At 37.5% G+C, this 21479-nt stretch overlaps 1 protein-coding gene across 3 annotated transcripts in view; it reads right to left on the bottom strand.

The window, feature by feature from the left end:
• Mapre2 (microtubule associated protein RP/EB family member 2) overlaps positions 1-21479 on the bottom strand; it is a 152026-nt gene that overhangs the window by 36129 nt on the left and 94418 nt on the right. For all 3 annotated transcript variants that reach the window (XM_077792227.1, XM_026400005.2, XM_026400004.2), the window contains 2 exons: positions 5018-5163; positions 1550-1763 (listed from right to left, as the gene is read on the bottom strand). In XM_077792227.1, the coding sequence (XP_077648353.1) occupies positions 1550-1763; positions 5018-5163 (360 nt within the window). The remainder of the gene's footprint in view (positions 1-1549; positions 1764-5017; positions 5164-21479) is intronic.

Genomic DNA, 21479 nt, shown 5'->3' on the forward strand with positions numbered 1-21479 from the left:
CTTTCTCCTTCCCCAACACAACCACTCACTCTCTAGTTTCCTACAATCTTTCTGCATCTTCTTTGTGTCCCATGCACGCTCTTCCTCCTCTACTCAACCATTAAACATCAAGAGTTCTTCCTTTTACCCTATCACTGTGTATTTACATCCAGATTTTACTGCATAGATATATGGAAGACTCACAAATGTTCACCTCTAACCCATACTTCTTTTAAGCTCCAGAAACACACACACACACAAATACCGCTCCCCGCAAAAAAAAAAAAAAAAAAAAAAAAAAAAAAAAAAAAAAAAACCCTGCCTATTTAGATTTCTTGCTGGATATTCCAAGAGAATCTCAAACTCAGTACATTGAAAACAAACTTACAATTTCTTTTAAATCTGGTCCTCTAGCAACCCTTCCTGAATAAGGCCCTCCATCAAGAGGTCATGGTTGACACCCTTCTCTCTTTAACCCCAGTATCAATCCATTAACAATATCCAGTCTATTTTACCCCCTAAATATCTCCCAAAGTTGTCGATTCCTCTTCCTTACCACTATTTTGATCCAGATGAATAAGAATTCAACTAATATACAGGGAAATATGCATATTAATAATGTTATCTTTAAAAATATTTTTTAAAATAAAAGATATAAAATACTAACAGAATAATGACAGATTTCCAAAGGTCTTGGTTTACCTGGAATATAGTCATGAATTCAGAAATAAGGAAAACAAATAAAAAGCCTTCTTCACAGTGAGAGAAAATGTGATTACAGGGCTACTACCACATCCCTAGAACTGCTAACAATTTCTAATCCACTCTGATGAGCGTTGGCCATAACTAAGAAATCTGTATTATTTACAAAATTAAGGTCACAGATTTCACACATCTGAACATCAGGTTCCACACTGGCATGGAAACAAATGGCTTCTAAGGGTATCACTATTTCACTGTTCACTACCCAACTGGAGCTAATGATAATGACCCAATTTTACAAGAACACATTTTGCTTGGCAAAGTCTTTTTATGTCAAGGATATTTATAAAATTTTAAAAAGGTTTACATGAACAAAAGTTCAAAAAAAAAAACCTTAAGTTTCTGCTAATCATGGTGAATGACTTCACTTTTGGACAAAGGTGGATAAAAATGAAGTGTGGTTTCACATTATCAGTAAAAATTGGCACTACGTCTGCAGGAGATAGTTGCAGCATTCAAAAATTTCCTCTGAAGAATTAGAGATGAGGATCCACATATAACAGTATAAATCAGTTCACACTGTGGTCTGTACGGCCAAAAATTAAGCTGGTTCTCGTGAAATACTTAATACTTCAGTGATATAACATGACTCTGCTTTTTAATAGCTTAAATCAAGATCATTAGACTTATGATAGATGGGTCAGAGGAAGGTAAATGCAGTCAGTAAGTCAATGCTAAAAAAAATCATCCGAAAGCATTAAAATATTGACTGCTGGGACAAATCAATCACAAACACACAGTAAAGCCCAGGAGGGTCTGAGCCATTTTCTGAGGTAAGAGTGAATCTCCAGTTCTGTTGTGACAGTACCTGCAGTGGGGGAGTTCGCATGGTGAGACTTCTTGGGCAGGTTGAAGATCTGTTCACCAGGGTCAGGGGGAGGAATTGCATCTTGCCCTTGTCGTGCCTCCACAGGATCGTACTCCTTCCCATCGTAGTTAGCATCATAAAATTTCTTAAACCACTGAATAAAATCCAGGTTGTCCTGGAAACGTCCTTTCACTAGCTTCTCCACTGGGATTACCTGCAATATAGAATCACTGTGAGCCTGGAAGCTCAGGTTTGTTGGTATTCAGTCCAACTGAAGTGTTCCCCAAATGCAACCATTTCCTATTTGCCTGCAATTCATGACCACTGATCTCTCTCTGCCAGCTCAGCCAGCTGTATTCTAGAATTAACATAAAGCTCATCATATTAAAGAACTTATTGAAAACAACAGCTGGTTCTCGTGAAATACTTAATACTTCTGAACAAAGCAGACAAAAGAGGGACAGTCAAGAGGGGCTGATGTCTCTTATAGGATATTTAATGTCAAAGCATCTCCCCTAAAATCATAGGCCTGGGATGTTGTGCTGTCAAGATTGATGAGCTTTCCCATTTCTTTGTAACATTTGGCCCAATTGTGTTGGGATAAATTCTTATGAAGATTATAGTCAGTAGAGCATGCAAATTAATAAGATTCAAGTCAATAAAAATGGACACTAATCTAAAGGTTCATATGAAACAAAATGAGTTTTCTCAGAGCTCATTTACAATGTAGAAAGAGACTAGTATGAAAATAGCTAACCACAATACAAGGCCTGGTAGTGCACAGGCTACCCAGGAGCATAGCTAATGTTTCATGGGAGTCTGAGGGAAAAGAGATGGAGGTTGATTAAGGGGGTCACAGAAGGAGGAGGTGCATAGCACACACATTGGCTTCCGAGGCAGGAAGGTCAGTTTTTCATGGGGTAACCTTTCCTACTGCAACCTAAAGAGTCAACAGTACTCCCCACTGAGGGCCCTACAGGCACCTTTGGAATCATAACAAGGAAAACACGGAGTTTATTGCTTAGCTCTGCTTCAGTGGAAAGGTACCAAGTTCTCCAAACTGAGCCATCAATAGATTTTACTTTCTATATCTCCAGGTGGTAATGTTAGGTGAGGGCGACCCAAAAGAAAGTGACATGGTATGAATTAGATATTGCGTGTGTGTGTGTGTGGGCGGGGGGCTCAGATAATCAAGTGATTCAGGCAGAAACCCAGTGCAAAAAAACACGGCTTCAGTGTGTGACAATACAAATGGAAGCTGTACAAATTAAACCTTCAGAAAGGCTTTGCCACCTCAGAACTATATACCACCAACAATCTAATAAAAAAAAATGTAGTGACTAGGCAGGAGGATTCCGAGTTTGAGACCAGCCTCAGTAACTCAGACCTTGTCTCAAAATAAAAAATAAAAAGGCTAGAGGTGTAGCTCAGTGGTAGGGCACTTGCCTGGAGTTTTCAAAGCCCTGGGTGCATCCACAGCAATGCAAAGGGAAGGGGGAATCAAAAAGACCTTAAACATAATGACAACTAAAAGAAAAAAGCAATAAGCATTTTAGGTTACTCTCTAAAACAAAATCATTAGTAATAAATTTTTTTAAAAAAAAATTTATGCAGCTAAAATTGAAACTAAGCCCAATGCAGAAAGATGAAAGAGAAGCAAACTTTCAGCTCCTGGTACCACAGATTTTGGTGCCAATTTGTTCTCTTCTTACTTCTCTTGGTTCTACACATGACAGTTTGCTGAATTTTTACCTTTTATTTATGTATGAGTTTCAAAGTTTTGTACATGGGAATATGGATTATTAGAAAGAGACTTCTTACAGCTAAGGTCTTTAGTTAACACCCTACTGTACTTTGTTGCCAGACATGTGCAAATTTATAGTTTTATGTGATGGTGGTATATTAGTGGTTAAAAGAAGGCCCTTAATTCTATTGACTTCAGTTTGCATTTTCTGCCAAAATGAAAAGTTTCAGGGGCATAAGTTAGAAATCTGAGGTTGTAAACAAAACTTTGCTCAGCACCTTCTGATATACTGTTGCACTGTGATAGGCATAACAGGGGTACATAACACCGTCCCTCATAGGACTTTTTTTTTATCAAATTATGAATGTTAAAACTAGAAAGTCTAACAAAGTCCATCAATTCCAGTCTTCTTCCACTGTAAGAATTTTTCTAGGACGTTCTTAACAATTTCTCATCCATTCTCTGCAAACTTCTAGAGAGATATGGGCCCACTATTTGATATATAGCAGGTTCCACCAATAAACCTTGGACAGATATTTTGTTGTTTTTTTTTTTTTTTCATTGACTGTAGCAGCATAGCTTAAAAAAATTAATGAAGATCACACAAGTGGCATTGTTAACTTATATAAGTAAGGAGAACCTATATAGCTTTGGTTTTAAATATCTTTGGAAAGAACTAATTGGAAATTAACCACTGCAAAGGATATAAAGTAGGTTGAAAATACTCCAAAAGGTTAAAATGTTACAGAGTGTATATTTTGAAATAAAAATTATGAGAAAACAAGAAGCCATATTTTTTAACATTTTGATTAAGAATGCTATTTTACTTAGAAAGAGATTAATTATATTTAATTAAATATATGTAGTTCAAACTCTTTAAAGTTCTATCTTCTCTTATAATTCAGTTATTTTATTTTTTATTACCATAGCTTATTTATTATTACTATTTATGCAAAGAAAAGTTTTCCATTTCTCCCATGTTGGTTAATCTCTATTCCCTTTTTCAAAAATTCATTTTTTCTAAGCTTAACCATCCTAAGAGATATACCCTAAATATAGGACATGAATTAAATATGTTTTGAATAACAGTAAACATACAGAAAAACAGGGTTTTAGCAATAGTCCCTTAATAAGGAAAACAGTACTCAGTATCTTTGTGTATCATTTTAGGAATAAATTATAATTCAAAGGGGGGAAAAGGAAAATTTATGGACACTAAGAATCTGAGGGCATATACTATGCTGAACACTTTTTGCATGCATTCTCTTATTTTAACTATAAATATGGGTGTGAGGTTTCTAATTCCATTTTATAGATGGGTAAAATCAGGCTGAAAGAATTTAAATAATTTGCTCAAGTCATGGAGCTGAGATTCAAACCCATGGTATTCCCACTGTAACTTGTTTTTCCAAAGGAATAAGATGCACAACCACAGAAACATCTGGCAAACAAAAACATAACCTTATAACAACAGTTTTAACATCTGTGGTTCCTGTGAGAGTTTTTAGTCCAATGGTTACAAGTTTAGACAACCTTTTGAAATTAAAACCTCATACAAACATACAAAGTTGGACTGATACTTTACACTATGCATAGATCCCAACTTGTCGAGGTAGCAAGACATATATCCTATTGATATGTTCTCACATTTTTGTTCTTTCTAGTCAAAAACAACATTAAGGAAAAGACAGTGCATTTTATAGAGGTACAAGTGAGTCTCCTACCTTATCAACATTCATTCGCTTAAATGATGCTTGCAGAAGTTTAAAATTGTGAATATACTCATGCTCCAACTTCGCTTGAAATTTTACTTTCTTCAAACTAATGCAGCCTGGAAAAAGCATATCCATGAACTGGCAATAGGCTGCTCCTAGAAAGAGACAAAAAAAGTATATAAGTGAGACTGGCTGTACCAGATGTGACAAAGGATTGGTAAGCAAGAAAGTGAACATGCTTATAGGTACCATCATTGAAAGCAGAGCCCACATGGCCATGTGTGCCCTTCTAATCACTACACTTACACTTCTCTGTCCACAGGGACTAGGTGCTAGGGGGACAGGATATTGCCTCAGTGATGAAGTGCCTGCCACTTCCCCATTCCTCACCCTGTGTGCTACACTGCATGTACCAGAGCATCAGGGGCCCAAGACCAAGGGGGACAACCTCATACACTGAAGTCAAGGGGAAGCCAGCCTAAGAGTAACTCCTCCTAGCTTTCACTAGAGAAAAGGAACATACTTCCCCCCTGTTTAGATATTACCTAATCAATGTCATCAAAAAAGAGGAAAAAGAACAAAAAATTCTACAAAAGTTTTACAAAATGCATAGCTCAAAAAATATACATATGCTGAAGTTGTTCTATAGCCATATTGCAAAATAACAGGGATGAAAAATGCCTCACTAAGCCATTGAATGCCCCAAACAGTTGTATACCAATCAACAGGGTGCCCATATTAACATGAAAGATGAAGACAGGGGTACCTTGAGACTTACAGAAATTCAGAGTCATGCTGTTTATGACTGAGAAATAAACATGACAGAAATGTTCAATGAGTCCCCTGACAAAATAGTCATAGGAAAAGTTTTTTTTTTTTAATATGAGGAACTCTTAGAACATGAGTCTCAATTAGAAAATACCAGCAAGAGCATGTTTACTTGTACATCTCTTCTTAATAGCAAAAGACAAATGGCATTTAGCTAAAGAAATTCAAAGTCAGAATGATTTTTTTTTTCTTTTACAAGAAAGAAAAGCAATTGAATGGCAAGACTTTGAACAAGTGGCCATTTAAAAAAATATATTTTGATTGTGGATGGACACAACACTTTTATTTTTATGTGGTGCTGTGGATTGAACCCAGTGCCTCCTGCATGGTAGGCAAGTGCTCTACCACTGAGCTACAGCCCCAGCCCCATAAGTAGCCATTTTTAAGTTCATTCTTTCTTTGCTATCTCCAGATCTCTTGGTCTGTTTCTATAATGTGCAGCTGACAGACTTTCTGGAACATGAATGGCCTCCCTTATCCTTTAACAACATCAAGGCTTCTGAAAGGATACTCCCTTCTATGTGAGTGATTTGCCTTCAGATGGCAAAGACCCACTCTGTCTCTCCTGCCAAACAGATGTGGAACATCCTTTACTGAGACAGGAATCCCAGATAAGTGGGAACAAGACCACAATCTAAGGTTGTAGAACAGGAAATGTTGGGCAACTCGTATTTTGTAGGAAAAAGCATAAAGGGATGAAATGCAGGCCATAATCAAATCTCCAGAGTGCCTGCATCTGGCTCTCCATAGATGCCAACACCCTGAATACCAACGAGTCAGTTTCCTGTCAAGCAGGTGGGTTCTCTTAGAAACAGAATATAACAAACCAAACCCCAAAACACTGGAGGTAGAAAAAGAAACACCATGACATGGGGACCATTCCTATAGTTATTATCCAATTATTCAGTCTGCCTTCTAAAGTACCACCAGATGGAGCAAATTCCAACAGCCACTTTAACTTTACATAGGTGGGAATGTTGAACTAACTGCCTTTACCCGCTCTGTAAGTTATTTTCACTTTTATAGTGTTTAGCATAGAATTTACCTATGGAGACCCAGATATTCTATATTCTCACAAACCAACCAACCAAATCACTGATCTTTCAAATTTAAAAAGAAAATCCAGATTATAGAAAAAATAATCAATAGAGAGAGGGAAGGAGGAAAAAAAATCAATTTTAAGATGACCATCCAAGAGATACACTGGATGGTGTATCTAATCATTGGGCAGAGGTTATTTTTTTTAAATGTGATAATACTTTAGAATGTAATCATCTATCATTTTTATGTACATTTTTAACTATACAAATCATGATTCCTTTCTGGGTCATTGAATATTCTCTATCAATATTTTTAATGGCTTTCTGATATTTATATCATGCATAGCAACTTTCCCAAACCACGATTATATGAATATTCATATGTAGTTTAAGTACTTTTATGTTCTTAAGTTCTACATTTAAATTCTGAATCCATGTGAAATTTATTTTGGTCTATGATATAAAGTATAATTCTAATTTTAGTCATCCCAAATGTTAGTGGAAATCTGTCACTTTTGGCTCCCCTGCATTTGGGCACCTTCCTACCTGGGGAAAGGTCCCACAGAAGCTGAAAGTGGGCAGGCCTCCCTTTCCTGATCCAGCAATAAGGACACAGGCCCATGACCAGGGCTCTGCCTTGGATGTTTCTGCCTAGGTCTCTTGTGGAAGGAGTGATAGAAATACACAGAGACAAATAGAACTACTCATGGTGGCAGTGGTGTGTCTAGAGTCCTGAGCAGGGACAGCAGAATAGGGACATGCTAACCATCTTATTCCTGTGGCACAAAGAAGGCTGCATTCCCAGCTCCTTAGCATCCTTTGCTTCCCTCATCTTCTGGGCCTGGCTTTTCACTGACTCTGAGCTACCCAATCTCTCTTCTGCTTAATCTGATCATGATTAATTTCTGATATTTCAACCCAAATGCCAACTGATAAAACCAGGTAGGTGTTAACCACCATCATTTTAAAAAACATTTTATTTATTTATTTATTTATTTATTTATTTACTTATTTTTATGTGGTGCTGAGGATTGAACCCAGTGCCTCACACATGTGAGGCAAGCACTCTGCCACTGAGCCACAATCCCAGCCCAACCACCATCATATAAAGGTAGTATCCACTTGCCTCACTGATGAGGAGCACTATCCATCCATACTGTACTATACATTACTTTAAAAAATGTTCTAATTAGTTATACATAATAGCAGGATACATTTTGATTCATTGTACACAAATGAAGCACAATTTTTCATTTCTCTGGTTGTACACAATGTAGAATCACACCACATGTTCATCTCATTACACCATCTTTCCTGCCCTCATATCCCTTCCCCTTTCCTTCCTCCCTTTTGCCCAAAGTTCTTCCATTCTCCCCATGGCCCTCTCCTCCCCCGCCCCCATTATGGATCAACATCCACTTATCAGAGAGAACATTTGGCATTTGTTTTTTTAGGACTGACTTACTTTGCTTAGCATGATATTCTCCAACTCCATCCATTTACCTTCAAATGCCATAATTTTATTCTCTTTTAATGCTGAGCAATATTCCATTGTGTATATATGCCACAGTTTCTTTATCCATTGATCTGTTGAAGGGCATCTAGGGTTGGTTCCATAGCTTAGCTATTGTGAATTGAACTGTTATAAACATTGATGTGGCTCTGTATGTATTACTTTCCTAATACGTGACATTGGGACTTTTTCTTGACTTAGTTTTTTGGTATGTTCCTGTGATAGCTCTAAACTCTTATTTAAATTCTATATGTTGTATTACTATCTGTAGTATAAATTTCTCCTCTTTCTCCAGGCTTTCTTAAATTTCATCATACATTTATTCTTTCCATTGTAATCTTTAATTTGTTATCCATGGCACACAGAAAATAATAGCTTTTTAAACACATAAGTAATTTGCTTGCTATTTAATAACAGCTTTACTGAAATCCATAAACTGTGAAGTTTAAGCTTTAAAAGTATACAATTCAGTGAATTTTAATATATTCAATGACTTGTACATCCATTACTTACTGTCTAATTCTAGAAGCTTTTCATTACCACTAAAAGAAACTTCATGCCCATTAGCAGCCTCTCTATATTCTCTCCTTCCCTTCTGCCCTGGCAATCACTAATCTCTTTCCTGTCTCTACATATTTGCGTATTCTACAGATTTCATATAAATGGAATAATATGTCGACATTGTATTTGTTTTCTTTCACTCAGGAAAGAAAACATAGTTTATGAATGTTGTGGCATGAAGAGAAATTTCTTTTTATAGTTGAATAATAATATGTATAAATGATTCCATTACATAAATATCCCAGAATTTATTGATCTATTCATCAGTGGATGGATATCTGGGTAGCTTTCACTTTTGGACTATTTTAAGTAATGCTATTATGAACATTCATGTATAAATTCTTGGTGGAATTTGTAGGTATATCTCAGCCATATACCTAGAAGTGGGTACTGCTGGGTCATATGATACCTCTGTACTAAACATTTTGAAGAACTGCCAAACTGTTTCCTAAAGCAGGTGCACTATTTTATTTTCCAACCAGCAATGTATGAGAACTTCAATTTTTCCAGAGCTGTGACATCTGTTATTTTTATTCTAGTGATCCTAGTGGATATGAAGTGGTATCTCACTGTTGTAGATTGATTTCCTTAATGAGTAATGATACTGAGTACCTTTTACTTGTGTTTTTTTGGCCAACTGTGTAACTTCTTTGGAGAAATGTCTGTGCAAATTCTTTGCCCATGTTTAAATTGAATTGCCTTTTTATTATTGAGTTGTAAAAATTCTTTTTATAGTCTAGATATCTTCTCAATATATGATTCACAGATATTCATTCTCTCCTGTGGATTCACTTTCTTGATAGTATCCTTTGAGGACCAAGATAATTTTGAATAAATCCAATTTGCCTAATCTTTTCTTTTATCACTTGTTTTTTTTTTTTTTTGGTGGTGCCGGGGATCAAACCCAGGGCCTTGTGCATGTGAGGCAAGAACTCTACCACTGAGCTATATCCCCAGCCCTCACTTGTATTTTTATTGTCATATCTAAGAAATTGATTTCTTAAAAAATTATTTTTTAAAAAATAAATGAGAGTGGAATGCATTACAATTCTTATTATACTTATACAGCATAATTTTTCATGTCTCTGGTTGTATATAAAGTATGTTGACACCAATTCGTGTCTTCATACATGTACTTTGTAAACAATTCTTTTTTGAGAGAGAGAGAGAGAGAGAGAGAGAGAGAGAGAGAGAGAGAGAATATGAGAATTTTAAGGTTTTTTTTTTTTTTTTAGTTTTCAGTGGACACATCTTTATTTGTATGTGGTGCTGAGGATCAAACCCGGGCCACACGCAGGCCAGGTGAGGGTGCTACCACTTGAGCCACATCCCCAGCCCTTCCATACATGTACTTTGGATAATGATGTCCATCACATTCCACCATCCTTGCTAATGCCCTGTCCCCTTCCTTTCCCTCCCACCCCTCTGCCCTATCTAGAAAGAAATCACTTTTTTTTTTTTAAGAGAGAGTGAGAGAGGAGAGAGAGTGAGAGAGGAGAGAGAGTGAGAGAGAGGAGAGAGAGAGAGAGAGAGAGAGAGAGAGAGAGAGAGAGAGAGAGAATTTTAATATTTATTTTTTAGTTTTCGGCGGACACAACATCTATGTTGGTATGTGGTGCTGAGGATCGAGCCCGGGCCGCACGCATGCCAGTCGAGTGCGCTACCGCTTGAGCCACATCCCCAGCCCAGTTTTATTTCTTATATTTAAGTCTATGATCCATTTCCAGTCAACTCTTGTATATGATATGAGATTGAGTCCAATTTCGCTTATTTATATTTATTATACCATTTAATCATGTTTACAGTATATTATTTATATTTACTATATTTGTATTGTTCTCTCAGTATTGTTTTTTTTATTTTTAGAGAGAGAGAATTTTTTTAATATTTATTTTTTAATTTTTGGTGGACACAACATCTTTATTTTATTTTTATGTGGTGCTGAGGATCGAACCCAGCGCCCTGCGCATGCCAGGAGAGCGCACCACCCCTTGAACTACATCCCCAGCCCTCATTATTTTTTTTAAAAGACTATCCTATCTCCCTTTAATTATCTTGGCACTCTTGTTGAAAATCAATTATCTATATTTTTTCTGGAATTTCAATTCAATTCTCTCTACTTGTCCTTATGCCAGTTACACGTTGTCTTGATTGCTATGCCACTGTAGTAAGTCTTGAAATGAAAACTAATCTTCAGCTTTGTTCTCCTTCTTTGAGATTGTTTCAGCTAGTCTGGATCCCCTGCATTTTCATATGACTCTTAGGACCATCTCATCAATTCCTATAAAAAGGGCAGCTAAGATTTTTGATAGGAATTGCACTGTATCTGTAGATCAGGGCAAGTACTGCCCTCTAAAAAACATCGTCTTTCAATCCATAAATGTGGGATATCTTTCTATTTGTTCTTTCAACAATGCTTTACAGTTTTCAGTGTACAAATAATCTTCTCTTGTTAAAATGCAGTCCTTGTGTGTTGTTCTCTTTGATGTTAGTATAAGTGGATGTGTATTCATAATTTTGTCTTTAGATTGTTCCTTATTATGTGAAAATACAACTGGTTTCTGGATACTGATCTTATATCATGCAATCTTAATTAACTCATTAGTTCTAATGCGTATTGCTTCTCTTCCTTGCCTAGTTTCTCTGGCTAGAAACTCCAGTACAATTATAAATTGAAGTGGCAAAAGTGGGTGCCTTTGTCTTTTCCCTAGTTTTAAGGGAAAAGCATCTAATTTTTTACCACCAAGTATTTTGTTAATAGTAGGTTATTCATAGCTTTATCAGATTGAGAAAGTTCTCTTCTACTGCTAATTGGTTTTAGCATTTGGATTTAGTCAAATGTTTTTTCTGAATCTGAGATTGTCCTGTGGCTTCTGTCCTTTAGTCTACAGATGTGATGTGTTATGATGGTTGATTTTCATCAAACCAACTTGCATTAATTCCATTTGATCAGGTTGTAGAATCCTTTTTATATGCTCCTGAATTATTCCACTAATAATTCATTGAGAAATTTTTTGGTCTGTATTCATAAGAGATAACTGCTTTGTAGTTTTCTTGTGATATCTCTGGTTGTGTATCAGAGCATTACTGAATTCACAGAATGAGCTGGAAGGTATTCTCTCTGCTTCTATTTTGTGGAAGTTTTTCAAGGATTGGTTATTAAATTTTCTTTTAATACTAAGTACAACTCACCCATTCAAGTTATCTTCTAGACCTGAGCTTTTCTTTTGGAGAGCTGTTGTTACTTTTACTTGGTATTGAACACAGGGGCACTTAACCACTGAGCCACATTCCCAGCCCTTTTGTGTGTGTGTGTGTGTGTGTGTGTGTGTGTGTGTGTGTGTGGCGGGGGTGGTACCAGGGATTGAACTCAGGGGCACTTGACCGCTGAGCCACATCCTCAGCCCTATTTTGTATTTTATTTAGAGACAGGGTCTCACTGAGTTGCTTAGCGCCTTGCTGTTGCTGAGGCTGGCTTTGAATTCTCCATCTTCCTGCCTGAGTCTCCCTGCTGGGATTATAGGTGCACTGAACCCATGCCTGGCCCATCCCCAGTGCTTTTTATGTTGAGAAAGGGTCTCGCTAAGTTGCTTAGGGCCTCACTAAATTGCTGATGCTCATCTGGCTTTGAACTTTCGATCCTCATGTCTCAGCCTCCTGAGCCACTGGGTTTGTAAGTGTGTACCAACTGCACTGGGCTGTGGTTACTGTTGTAACTACTAATTCAATCTCTTGTTATATAGGTCTATTACAAATTTTTATTTCTTTTTTACTGAGTCAATTTCAGCAGTTTACATCATTCTAGATATTTGTCCATTTCATCTAGGTTACTGTAAACTGATTTTTTTAAACATTTATTTCATAACTTATGAGTTCTAATTAATTTTCAGATGTTTTTTCTTTTTAGGGATAAATCATAATGTAAAAAATGATGTATCTGTTGCACATATGATATGTGTATATTTATATATTCACACTTCTTTTCTTTAATGAGAATATCTGGTGTTCTTCCTCTAAGTCTGTTATTGGCCACGGATTTTTGATACTAAGGAAATAGTCTTTTATGTTTTACCAAGAGTCTTTCTTATCAGGAAGGGATACTGAATCTTATTATCCTTTCAACAGCTGTGGAGATAATAAAAACGCTTTTCTCCTCTGATTTATTAATATGATCAGTGAAATTCATGATGTCCCAATTCTAAATCTTCTTTGGATTCCTGGAGTAAGTCTTACTTTGTGATGCTTGCTCAGTTTTCACTATAGAATTGGTTCAGATTCATAAATACTTTGTGATTCTTTTATAAGTAAGACTCTTAATTTTTGTGTCCTAATTTTTTTCTCAGCATGGTTCCTTTAAGTTTAAAATCTGAACTGTGACACTTTCATTTAAAACTGCATAGCTATTACTTAAGAAGCAATGCAGAAAGGGCAGATCATATTGGCATTTCCATTGAAGGGCATATTATGTATTTAAGTGTTGTTGTATATGTCATCTTCTCTAGAGATAAAGAAGTCCCAGAGAATTTTTAAGAAATATCCTACTGACCTTTGGGACTATGCTGAAGGCCTGTTGCTATTGCTTCTGGGTATGTGCATTTGGGCATTTTCAGCTTCTGGTTCCATAGATCTTTTAAGGGAAATGTCTGAGATTGGTTGTTATCAAAGTATTCTGGGTTGCTATCAACCCTCTGGATCACATCTCCTCTTACCTTCTCATTACCAATCCCTGCAATTGCCCTCACTCTCTCACCATGTGAATTTCCCTCTGTATAGACTATCCATAAAGCCTGCAAAAATGCCATAGTATCATTTGACTCTGACAAAGTAAAACAAAAATACCTTCCTCAACCCCTCATTATCCTTCAGTTCTTATATTATTTATCTCCTTTTCACAGCAATGCTTCTGGATAAAACTGTCCCTGCTTACATTGCATCATCTGCCATCCAACTCAATTCAGTATCAATTCAATTGTCATGCACCTTACCACATTCTGGTCAAGGTCATCCATAGCATCTCATCTCTGTTATCAAATTACCCACTTTCTGTCTTCATCTTACTCAATGTCTTCCTAGTATTTGGCTCTTTGACCATTTCTTCATTCTTCAAATTCCACAATTTTTTCCTTAATCAGACAAAATAGGTGCCAACTAACTAGAAAACTGAGGATGCACTGCCTTTGTCTAAGAAGTCTCAGTCACAAATCAGATTGTGCACCAGTAAGTATACAAATTTTGGAGTTATTTCATTATCCTGGGAATAACGTGATCTATGTTTTGCACAGATCCCACTTTCATCATACTGCGCTAACGCTGCCTTCGCTCTGATCATGTAACTCTCCTGCTAAGAACGCCATGGTCATTTTCTGTGAAACCACCAAACAGTTCAGACTCCTTCCCTGGTTACAGTGCCCTGTGATTAGGCCTCTTGCTCAACTTCCCTCAAGGAAGCTCCTTTGACACTGGCTTCCCTGCTGTGCCTGAACACTTCAGATCTGCTCCTGCATTAGGACCTTTACACACTGTCTCATCTGGAATGTCACATGGTTACTTCCTTCTTGCCATTCAGATCAAAGCTCAGTTGCCACTTCCTGAGAGAAGCCCTCCCTTAACATGCCATCTGAAGTGGCCTTCCGGTCTCTCCTTGCCTCCTCATTCTGTTTCATGTTTGGCATTTTACTGTTCATACATATATTGGTTTGTGGTTTATCTTCTACGGAATGTGAGTTTCAAGAGTTCTTGCACCCCATCTATCTCGGTCCCCTTTGTACCTAAGCATTTAGTACAGTCCCAGGCATAAATAAATATCTGGTTAATGAATGAAGGTCAGCAGTTGTAGCAGCTGAACCTCAACAAGGGCTGGTAAATAGCAAACCCTAATGTTAAAAACCTCCCAAGTAAGATGCATTACAAGAACAGTTGCTATAAATTCTTTTAAGATTTGATAGGGGTATAATTAAAAATCAAAAACCCTCAACTAAGAACCACTCTGGAGCCTGAGTCTGCAGAAATGTGAGACAAGCTTCAAAAGACTAATCAATATAAGATAATGCACTCAAAACAATCCAAATGGGAAGATGCTGTGTTTATAAGAAGGCTGACTATGATGGGCTACACTCTGAGCTCATCAGCTCAAGGTGCTACTCCTGTAGTTATCAAAGTGACAAGATTCTGAAAATAAGCACAGAGAAAAAAACAGGAAGCTATTCGTTCTACAGTGCCATGCTATGTCTGTGCCTAAAGCCCTAAGAACTTGTACACATCAAAAGTGACACAATGGGGCTAACAAGTTTGGGGGCAGGAACACAACGAACAGTTGGGGTAACTGTATGAGGGAGGCAAAACTCAAATGAACACTCACATAGCAGATTTGGGAGTACATGATTTCAGTCTAGCAGATGATGAAAAAGTCAAGATGACACTCATTTTCATTAGATTCTGGGACTTTAACAGTAGAGGAATATCAGAAAGTAAATATTTTTAAGTTTTCAGACAAAAGAAAACATCACTCAACAATAATAAATTTATGGAACATATGAGAAATGCAAAAAAACAAAAACACTCAAATTCGTATAAAATCGGTTAGAGCTTTCACTTCTATTTTTATCATTCTAGACCCCACGATATCCTTGGAGGATGATTTTATTGCATTATCCTGTTTTAAAAACTTGGGAAGAAGGCTCAGAAAGTCATCCAGGTAACAAACAGGAGAGTGGATTTTCAACTCTGACCTGAACTTCAATTTTATAAAGGGTTTTGTTTTTCTCTGTGCTGCTTATGGGCAAATACAAGTGAAAATTCAAAGGTTTAATGAGAGTTTGGAAATTTTTCCAGATTATAATTCAAAAAGGAATTACGAAGAAAACTGAAAAAGGACATATGAATCTCTTGGACTGATGTTAGGATGTTGGTTATATCTTATACATTCATAGTACAATCTGGATCATTAACCTGAGGTTGCAAAATACATGGGTCATAGGGTCACAGACTCCCAGCATATCAGCAGAGATCTACCTGAATGTTAGGATTTAATGTGTTGGTATGTATATACTTATAAGAATCTCATTTTTCATATATATACACACATATCTATGAATCTCATTTTTCATATATATATTCACATGTGTATATATATGTAAAATAAGCATTTTATCTCTATGTTCATAACTTTACTGCTCATATGTATATTCTCTCTCCACACACCTTACTACTGTCTAACAAATCTCAGTACTTTTCCAGAAATCGACATAATCCATGGAGAACCCATCAAGGCATACTGGGTTCTGCCATGAAGAGCTACTCAAATTGCCCATCTGATTTTCTCACAGGCCAAGGAACCATTATACAAAGATGCCCGTATCATCAAGGGATTTAGTTACAACTTTCCACTTTCCATCCTCTTATTTGGTATTGATGAAGGATTAGAAGAAAAGGATGACAACTTTAATTTACTAGATACATCTGTGCAGTCATAGCCCTCATTACAGGAATCAGAGGTAAATAATCTGTAAAAATGTGCTTTCTCCAGGGTTGGGAGAGGATGGGAGAGGATCCTGGAGTACTGGCCTTTGGATCTGAGCCTTCACCATCTGAATGGCTGTGACATGTCATCACACTCTTCTTAGTCAACAGTACTCTCATCTGCAAAACGTCGGGGTTAGATAGAGCTCCAAGCTCTAAAATTAGATTATAGTCTAATTCTCTGTCACTAACTTCTCTTTTAAGGGCCCCTCAGTGTTTCTGCTAATTAGGAGACAGTGACGTTTCATCCTCATGACTAAGATGTTTGCCAGGGCTCTCGATTCTAGCCATCACCGTCTTCTGTCATAGTTAATATGAAAGGGGACACCAGCATGCTGCCGCAGTTGAGGTGCGGTCCCCAGGGAGTCACTCTCCGAATTACACTTCTGGTCACTTTATCTTCATGACTCCTCTTTGAGCTCCTGACATTCACATAGTCAGTGACATAAATATTTTCTGGCATCTTCAACAGCTGGACATTAACAATTCAAAGTATCTTTTGTATTAGAATACTGTTTTCCACCATAACACCGAATCATTCCAGCTTTCCTTTTGCATTCAGCCTTGTCACTGCCTGTGCTGATGCTCCTGCAGAACTGAAGCTCATGTAGCCAAAGCCCAAATCTCACATGGAGGACAGTATCCCCCATTGGGGAATCAGGCTTACTGAGGAGGAAAGTGAGATTGCAAAATACACAGGGTCACAGACTCCCAGCATATCAGCAGACATCTACCTTTACAAAGTAAAGGTTTCAAAGAGTTTAATGGCTCTGAAAGATTAACATTTTAAAGAACTTCAAAAATCCCAAAGTTCAGCTGTTATCACTACAATCCAAGAAAAATATAATTAAATAAGTAGGAGCTCCAGGTTGTTTTTCCAGGCATCTTTCACATTCCTGGCACTGAGGAGCAGCTTGACAGCTTCGGTTACACACAGTATTATTTCACTCTGTTAACATGAACTTAGGACACTGTTTACCTTACCTGCCCCCGAGTCACAATGGCAAAAATAAAGATCAGGAGTTCAGAAATCTGGTTTCAACTGAGATTCTTCCTTTGACTTCCTAGGGTCCTAAACTGAGCTTCCCACTCCATCCCACGGCTTGAAATTATGTCAGAAACTTTTCATTCCTATTGCAAATAAGTCCCCAAGACAAGTGGAGTTCCAAATGGTCCCACATAGAGGAAAAGGAGCAATAACCAGCAAGAAGATGTCAACACCCACTGGCAGACAGAGAGGCTTGGGTGAATTGCTGAGAGTGTTAAAAAGCACCCTACCCGTTCCCCTTCAACACGCAGTGGGCTGTCCAGGAACATTCTCCTCTCTTTCCTTTTACAGAAAATGAATAAGCTAGCAACTATTATTCAGGCAGATGAATTTTTAAGAGTATCAGGAGATAAATTAAAAGGCCTTATCCAATCATGTGACTTGTGTTTCATCTGATTTAAAAAAAAAAACAATCTGAGGGCATTTAACTAATTTGTATGCTAGAAAACTTTTATAAGAATCTTATATGGCTATAGTAAACTGGTATCAGCATTCTCTGTTTACAATCTTCCTTCAAGAACCAAGAAGACTTTTAAAAATGTGTTGTTACCTTTAGATCAGAATTGTATAGAGACTTGCAGAACAACAGTAAAAGACCTGCAGTAACAAACTAATCAGGTATTAAGATCAAAGTACTGAGGTGAATTAAAAGTCCATCTCAAAAACATCATGGAAAAACAAAAAATATTTTCCTCTTTCAAAAGGAAATTTCAACAAAGTAAATACCCAAATGCCAAATAGCCTTGGAATAAGATTAAGGAATTAATATTTTTATTAAAAAATAAATTTTAAAGAAAAAACCAGAGATAACATAGAAATATACAATATGCACAGAGAGTTGATATTTTAAGAGTTGTTTGTGAGAATGATTTTGGTAGAAATTAATGATTGTAACTCTGCACTGAAAACTAGAACATTGCTAGTAACACTGAAATGTAACTGGTCTGTTTACAGTTGTTTTACTCAGCTAAATCGTAATCACCCTGTAATGTGTTAGAGCTTAAACTTGTGTTTTAGTGTTTTCGGAAGAGAGTACAAAACTTCAAACCTTGTAATAGAGAAGATGATTCAGACAAGTGAAGGAGTGAAGAAGGGGCAGGACAAGAGTCACCTCTCTGGTTTGAAAGCCTCCTGTCCATTGCTAAGTTTAAGGCGCTCAGCTTTACTCCTAGTGCCTACACCACTGATTTCCCTTCGGGTCATGGTCATCAGATTTTACCTGAACAAGCTAACAGACACTGCCTCCCAGGTTAGATTTGGCTTCTACAAGGGAGTCAAGAAAGAGGAAGTGGGAGGGGCCTTGGAGAAGGGAGGCATGGTGCACAGAACGAAATGTCACTGGCTTCCAGGGAGCCTGATACTGAAACTGGTAGCAAGATGTCCCAGAGGCCAGAGTCCGAGAATAGAGCTAAAATTAGAATTTGGCATTCCAGACAGAGGAGGAAAGGGGACAGAAAAAGCCTTTATTACAGATGAAAAACAAGTTAGGTACATGTGAAACTCATTCTGAAGGATTTCAGGGTTCTTGATAGGGCCACAAGAAAAGAAAGTTCTATAAGGTTGTGACATCAGGAGGCAGTTTCTCTCTGTGTGGTTCTTGTGTATTTTCACATTTGCTTGAATTACGTTTCTACTTTAATGAACAAAGTTCTTCTAAGTACTGAAATACATGATTGACTATGTAAAACAGGAAGATTTAAATTAAGAAATTCTTGATTCTGAAAGGACATGAGAGTCCCTATCTAATTTTTGTGATTACAGGTCAGCACAAAGAAATGCTCTCTGTAGGTGGCACAGTGGGATGTCACTTTATTAATTAATGAAATAACATCAAATCCTTATCAATGCGATATTGCACTTAAAGAACCAAGTCTTACTTTTGAGAAGCCAGAGAAATACACATTAAAAAACTAGCAGAAATATAAAACTGTAAACGTTAAACTATGTGGCAGAGACAAATACTAAAGGAGTTAGTTCAGAGAGTTGCCTAAGAAAAATCCAAGAAAGAGTAATCGATATTATCAAACCGATAAAGCCAAATCAAACTTTGCTGATTGTTAGGGTCCTTAAGGAGCTTGGCCTTAACACTCAAGGCCTAAAACAAGTACTCAGTGAGTCCAAGACGCAGTAAAGCTCTCCAAATTGAAAAGGTGGTGAGCTTACACCTTGTTGGAGGTGAGGAGGAAGACAGGGTGAAGCGGCATTTGAGATGGCCTTCAAAGGAGGCATTCCAAGCAGAGTAGCTAGTGTAAGGTGTATTTGTGCAAGTGGAGGCTGGAAGCAGGGGGGCTGTGGGAGTTGACACTGGGAAGGTGGCTGCAGCCATGCTCACTGCTCAAATGCAAAAGCAGCTTGGCTTAATTTGGAACCCATGCTGATTTCTGAGCACCAGCGTCTTTAGAGAAGAGTTTCCACACAATGCCATTTTTAAGCTGCAATTTTCAGGACATAATTATTTTAAGGGCAAATTTAATTAAGGGTAAGAAACCTAAAGCAGAGACACTCTTCCTGTGTTCTTAGGGAATGTCTCCTGACATCATTCTATGAACACTTCTACACACCAGGCTGCTGTACGGACTGAGGTATGGTAGGTCCTGGACAGGCTTTTGGTACAGAGGTTAGAAATGGGTCAGCACAAACCTGCAGTCCACTTCTATACAAGGAACCTCTTTTTCAGGTCTCTTCTTTTTTGTGGTAGAGGTCACTGTCCCTGGGACCGGGAGCTTCAGGGTTCCTCTCCAGATCTAAGCCGATTCATTGCCCTCCACCCTCAGGCTTGCAGGTGAGGACATCTTACTTTTGCCACGGCTCCCAAACCAGTCTACAAGCTGTTATCCATGCCAACGATGTCCCCAAATGTCTCCTTCCCAAGGAGGGTATTTCTTCCCTACTGCTCCCTGAGAGTGGGTCTAGGACCAAAGCAAGTCTAGCAGACAGGGCACAAACAAAAGGAAGCCCCCAACAATTAGAAGAGAACTCGGGAACAGCTACCCCAAAACATTCACACAGACTGTGATACACCACAGAATACTGTTCTGTAATGAGTTGCTTTCTCTATATTTACCAGGCGAATCCCAGAACTCTTTGATTTCTAAGCACAATTCTAGCATGAGAAGGAATTCAAATTAGTATAAGGACCACACAGTATTTGCTTCAGGGATTTAATCATATGACACTGTAGAAATGAAAGAAGAATGGAATAATTTAGGAAACAGAAAGAGGTGGGAAAGTGGATTCTAACACAATTATGTGTAATTTTAAAGTTGATACACGTTTTCATTAAAATTTGGTTCCTTCTATAGTTCTGTAAAGTTCTTCCGTGAATTGTCATGAAATGTAATCTAGAAAAAATTAAAGTGGAGGATGATCATCCTCCTGGAGAATGTGAAAAGAAACTTTGGGAAATCGAGCTGGCTTTAGTGGCATATTTACATGCTTCTTATTGTCAAATAATTTGGTCTTAAAAGCTTAAGTGTGAATACTTGAGGAAGAACACACCCTTGGAAGGGAGGGGACAAATAAAGAGAGGTAACTTGCTATCTGTCAGAATTACGTCATGGTTTCAGGATGGGAAAAACCCAATCTGCAGAGTGATGGTGACTCTAAGGTATGCGATTCCAACATGCCCAAACATTTGCCAGAGATTTCTGACACTTCCTTTCTTTTTCCCCACATCGCGTCTACTTGTCTGATAAACTATGAATTTAAAAACAGTTCAGAAAAAAAGTAGGTCAGAGTAAATGTTTTCTTTTGAAGATAAACAGAATTTTGGGTTGCTAGCTTGATGATCTTTATTGTATAGAAGTGAAAAGGTCTACTAATATTTCAGACAATCCTGAGCACACATGCTCATTAGTGTTCCAAACAGTCCAACCGTGAGACAGGCTAAATGCTTACTTTTGTCTGGGGATCTTATTCTACCTTTGCTTTGTACTTGCATAAGTTGAAAAAAGGGAATTTGAA

The sequence above is a fragment of the Urocitellus parryii genome, chromosome 13 (genome assembly GCF_045843805.1).
Source record: "Urocitellus parryii isolate mUroPar1 chromosome 13, mUroPar1.hap1, whole genome shotgun sequence".
NCBI lineage: Eukaryota > Metazoa > Chordata > Mammalia > Rodentia > Sciuridae > Urocitellus > Urocitellus parryii.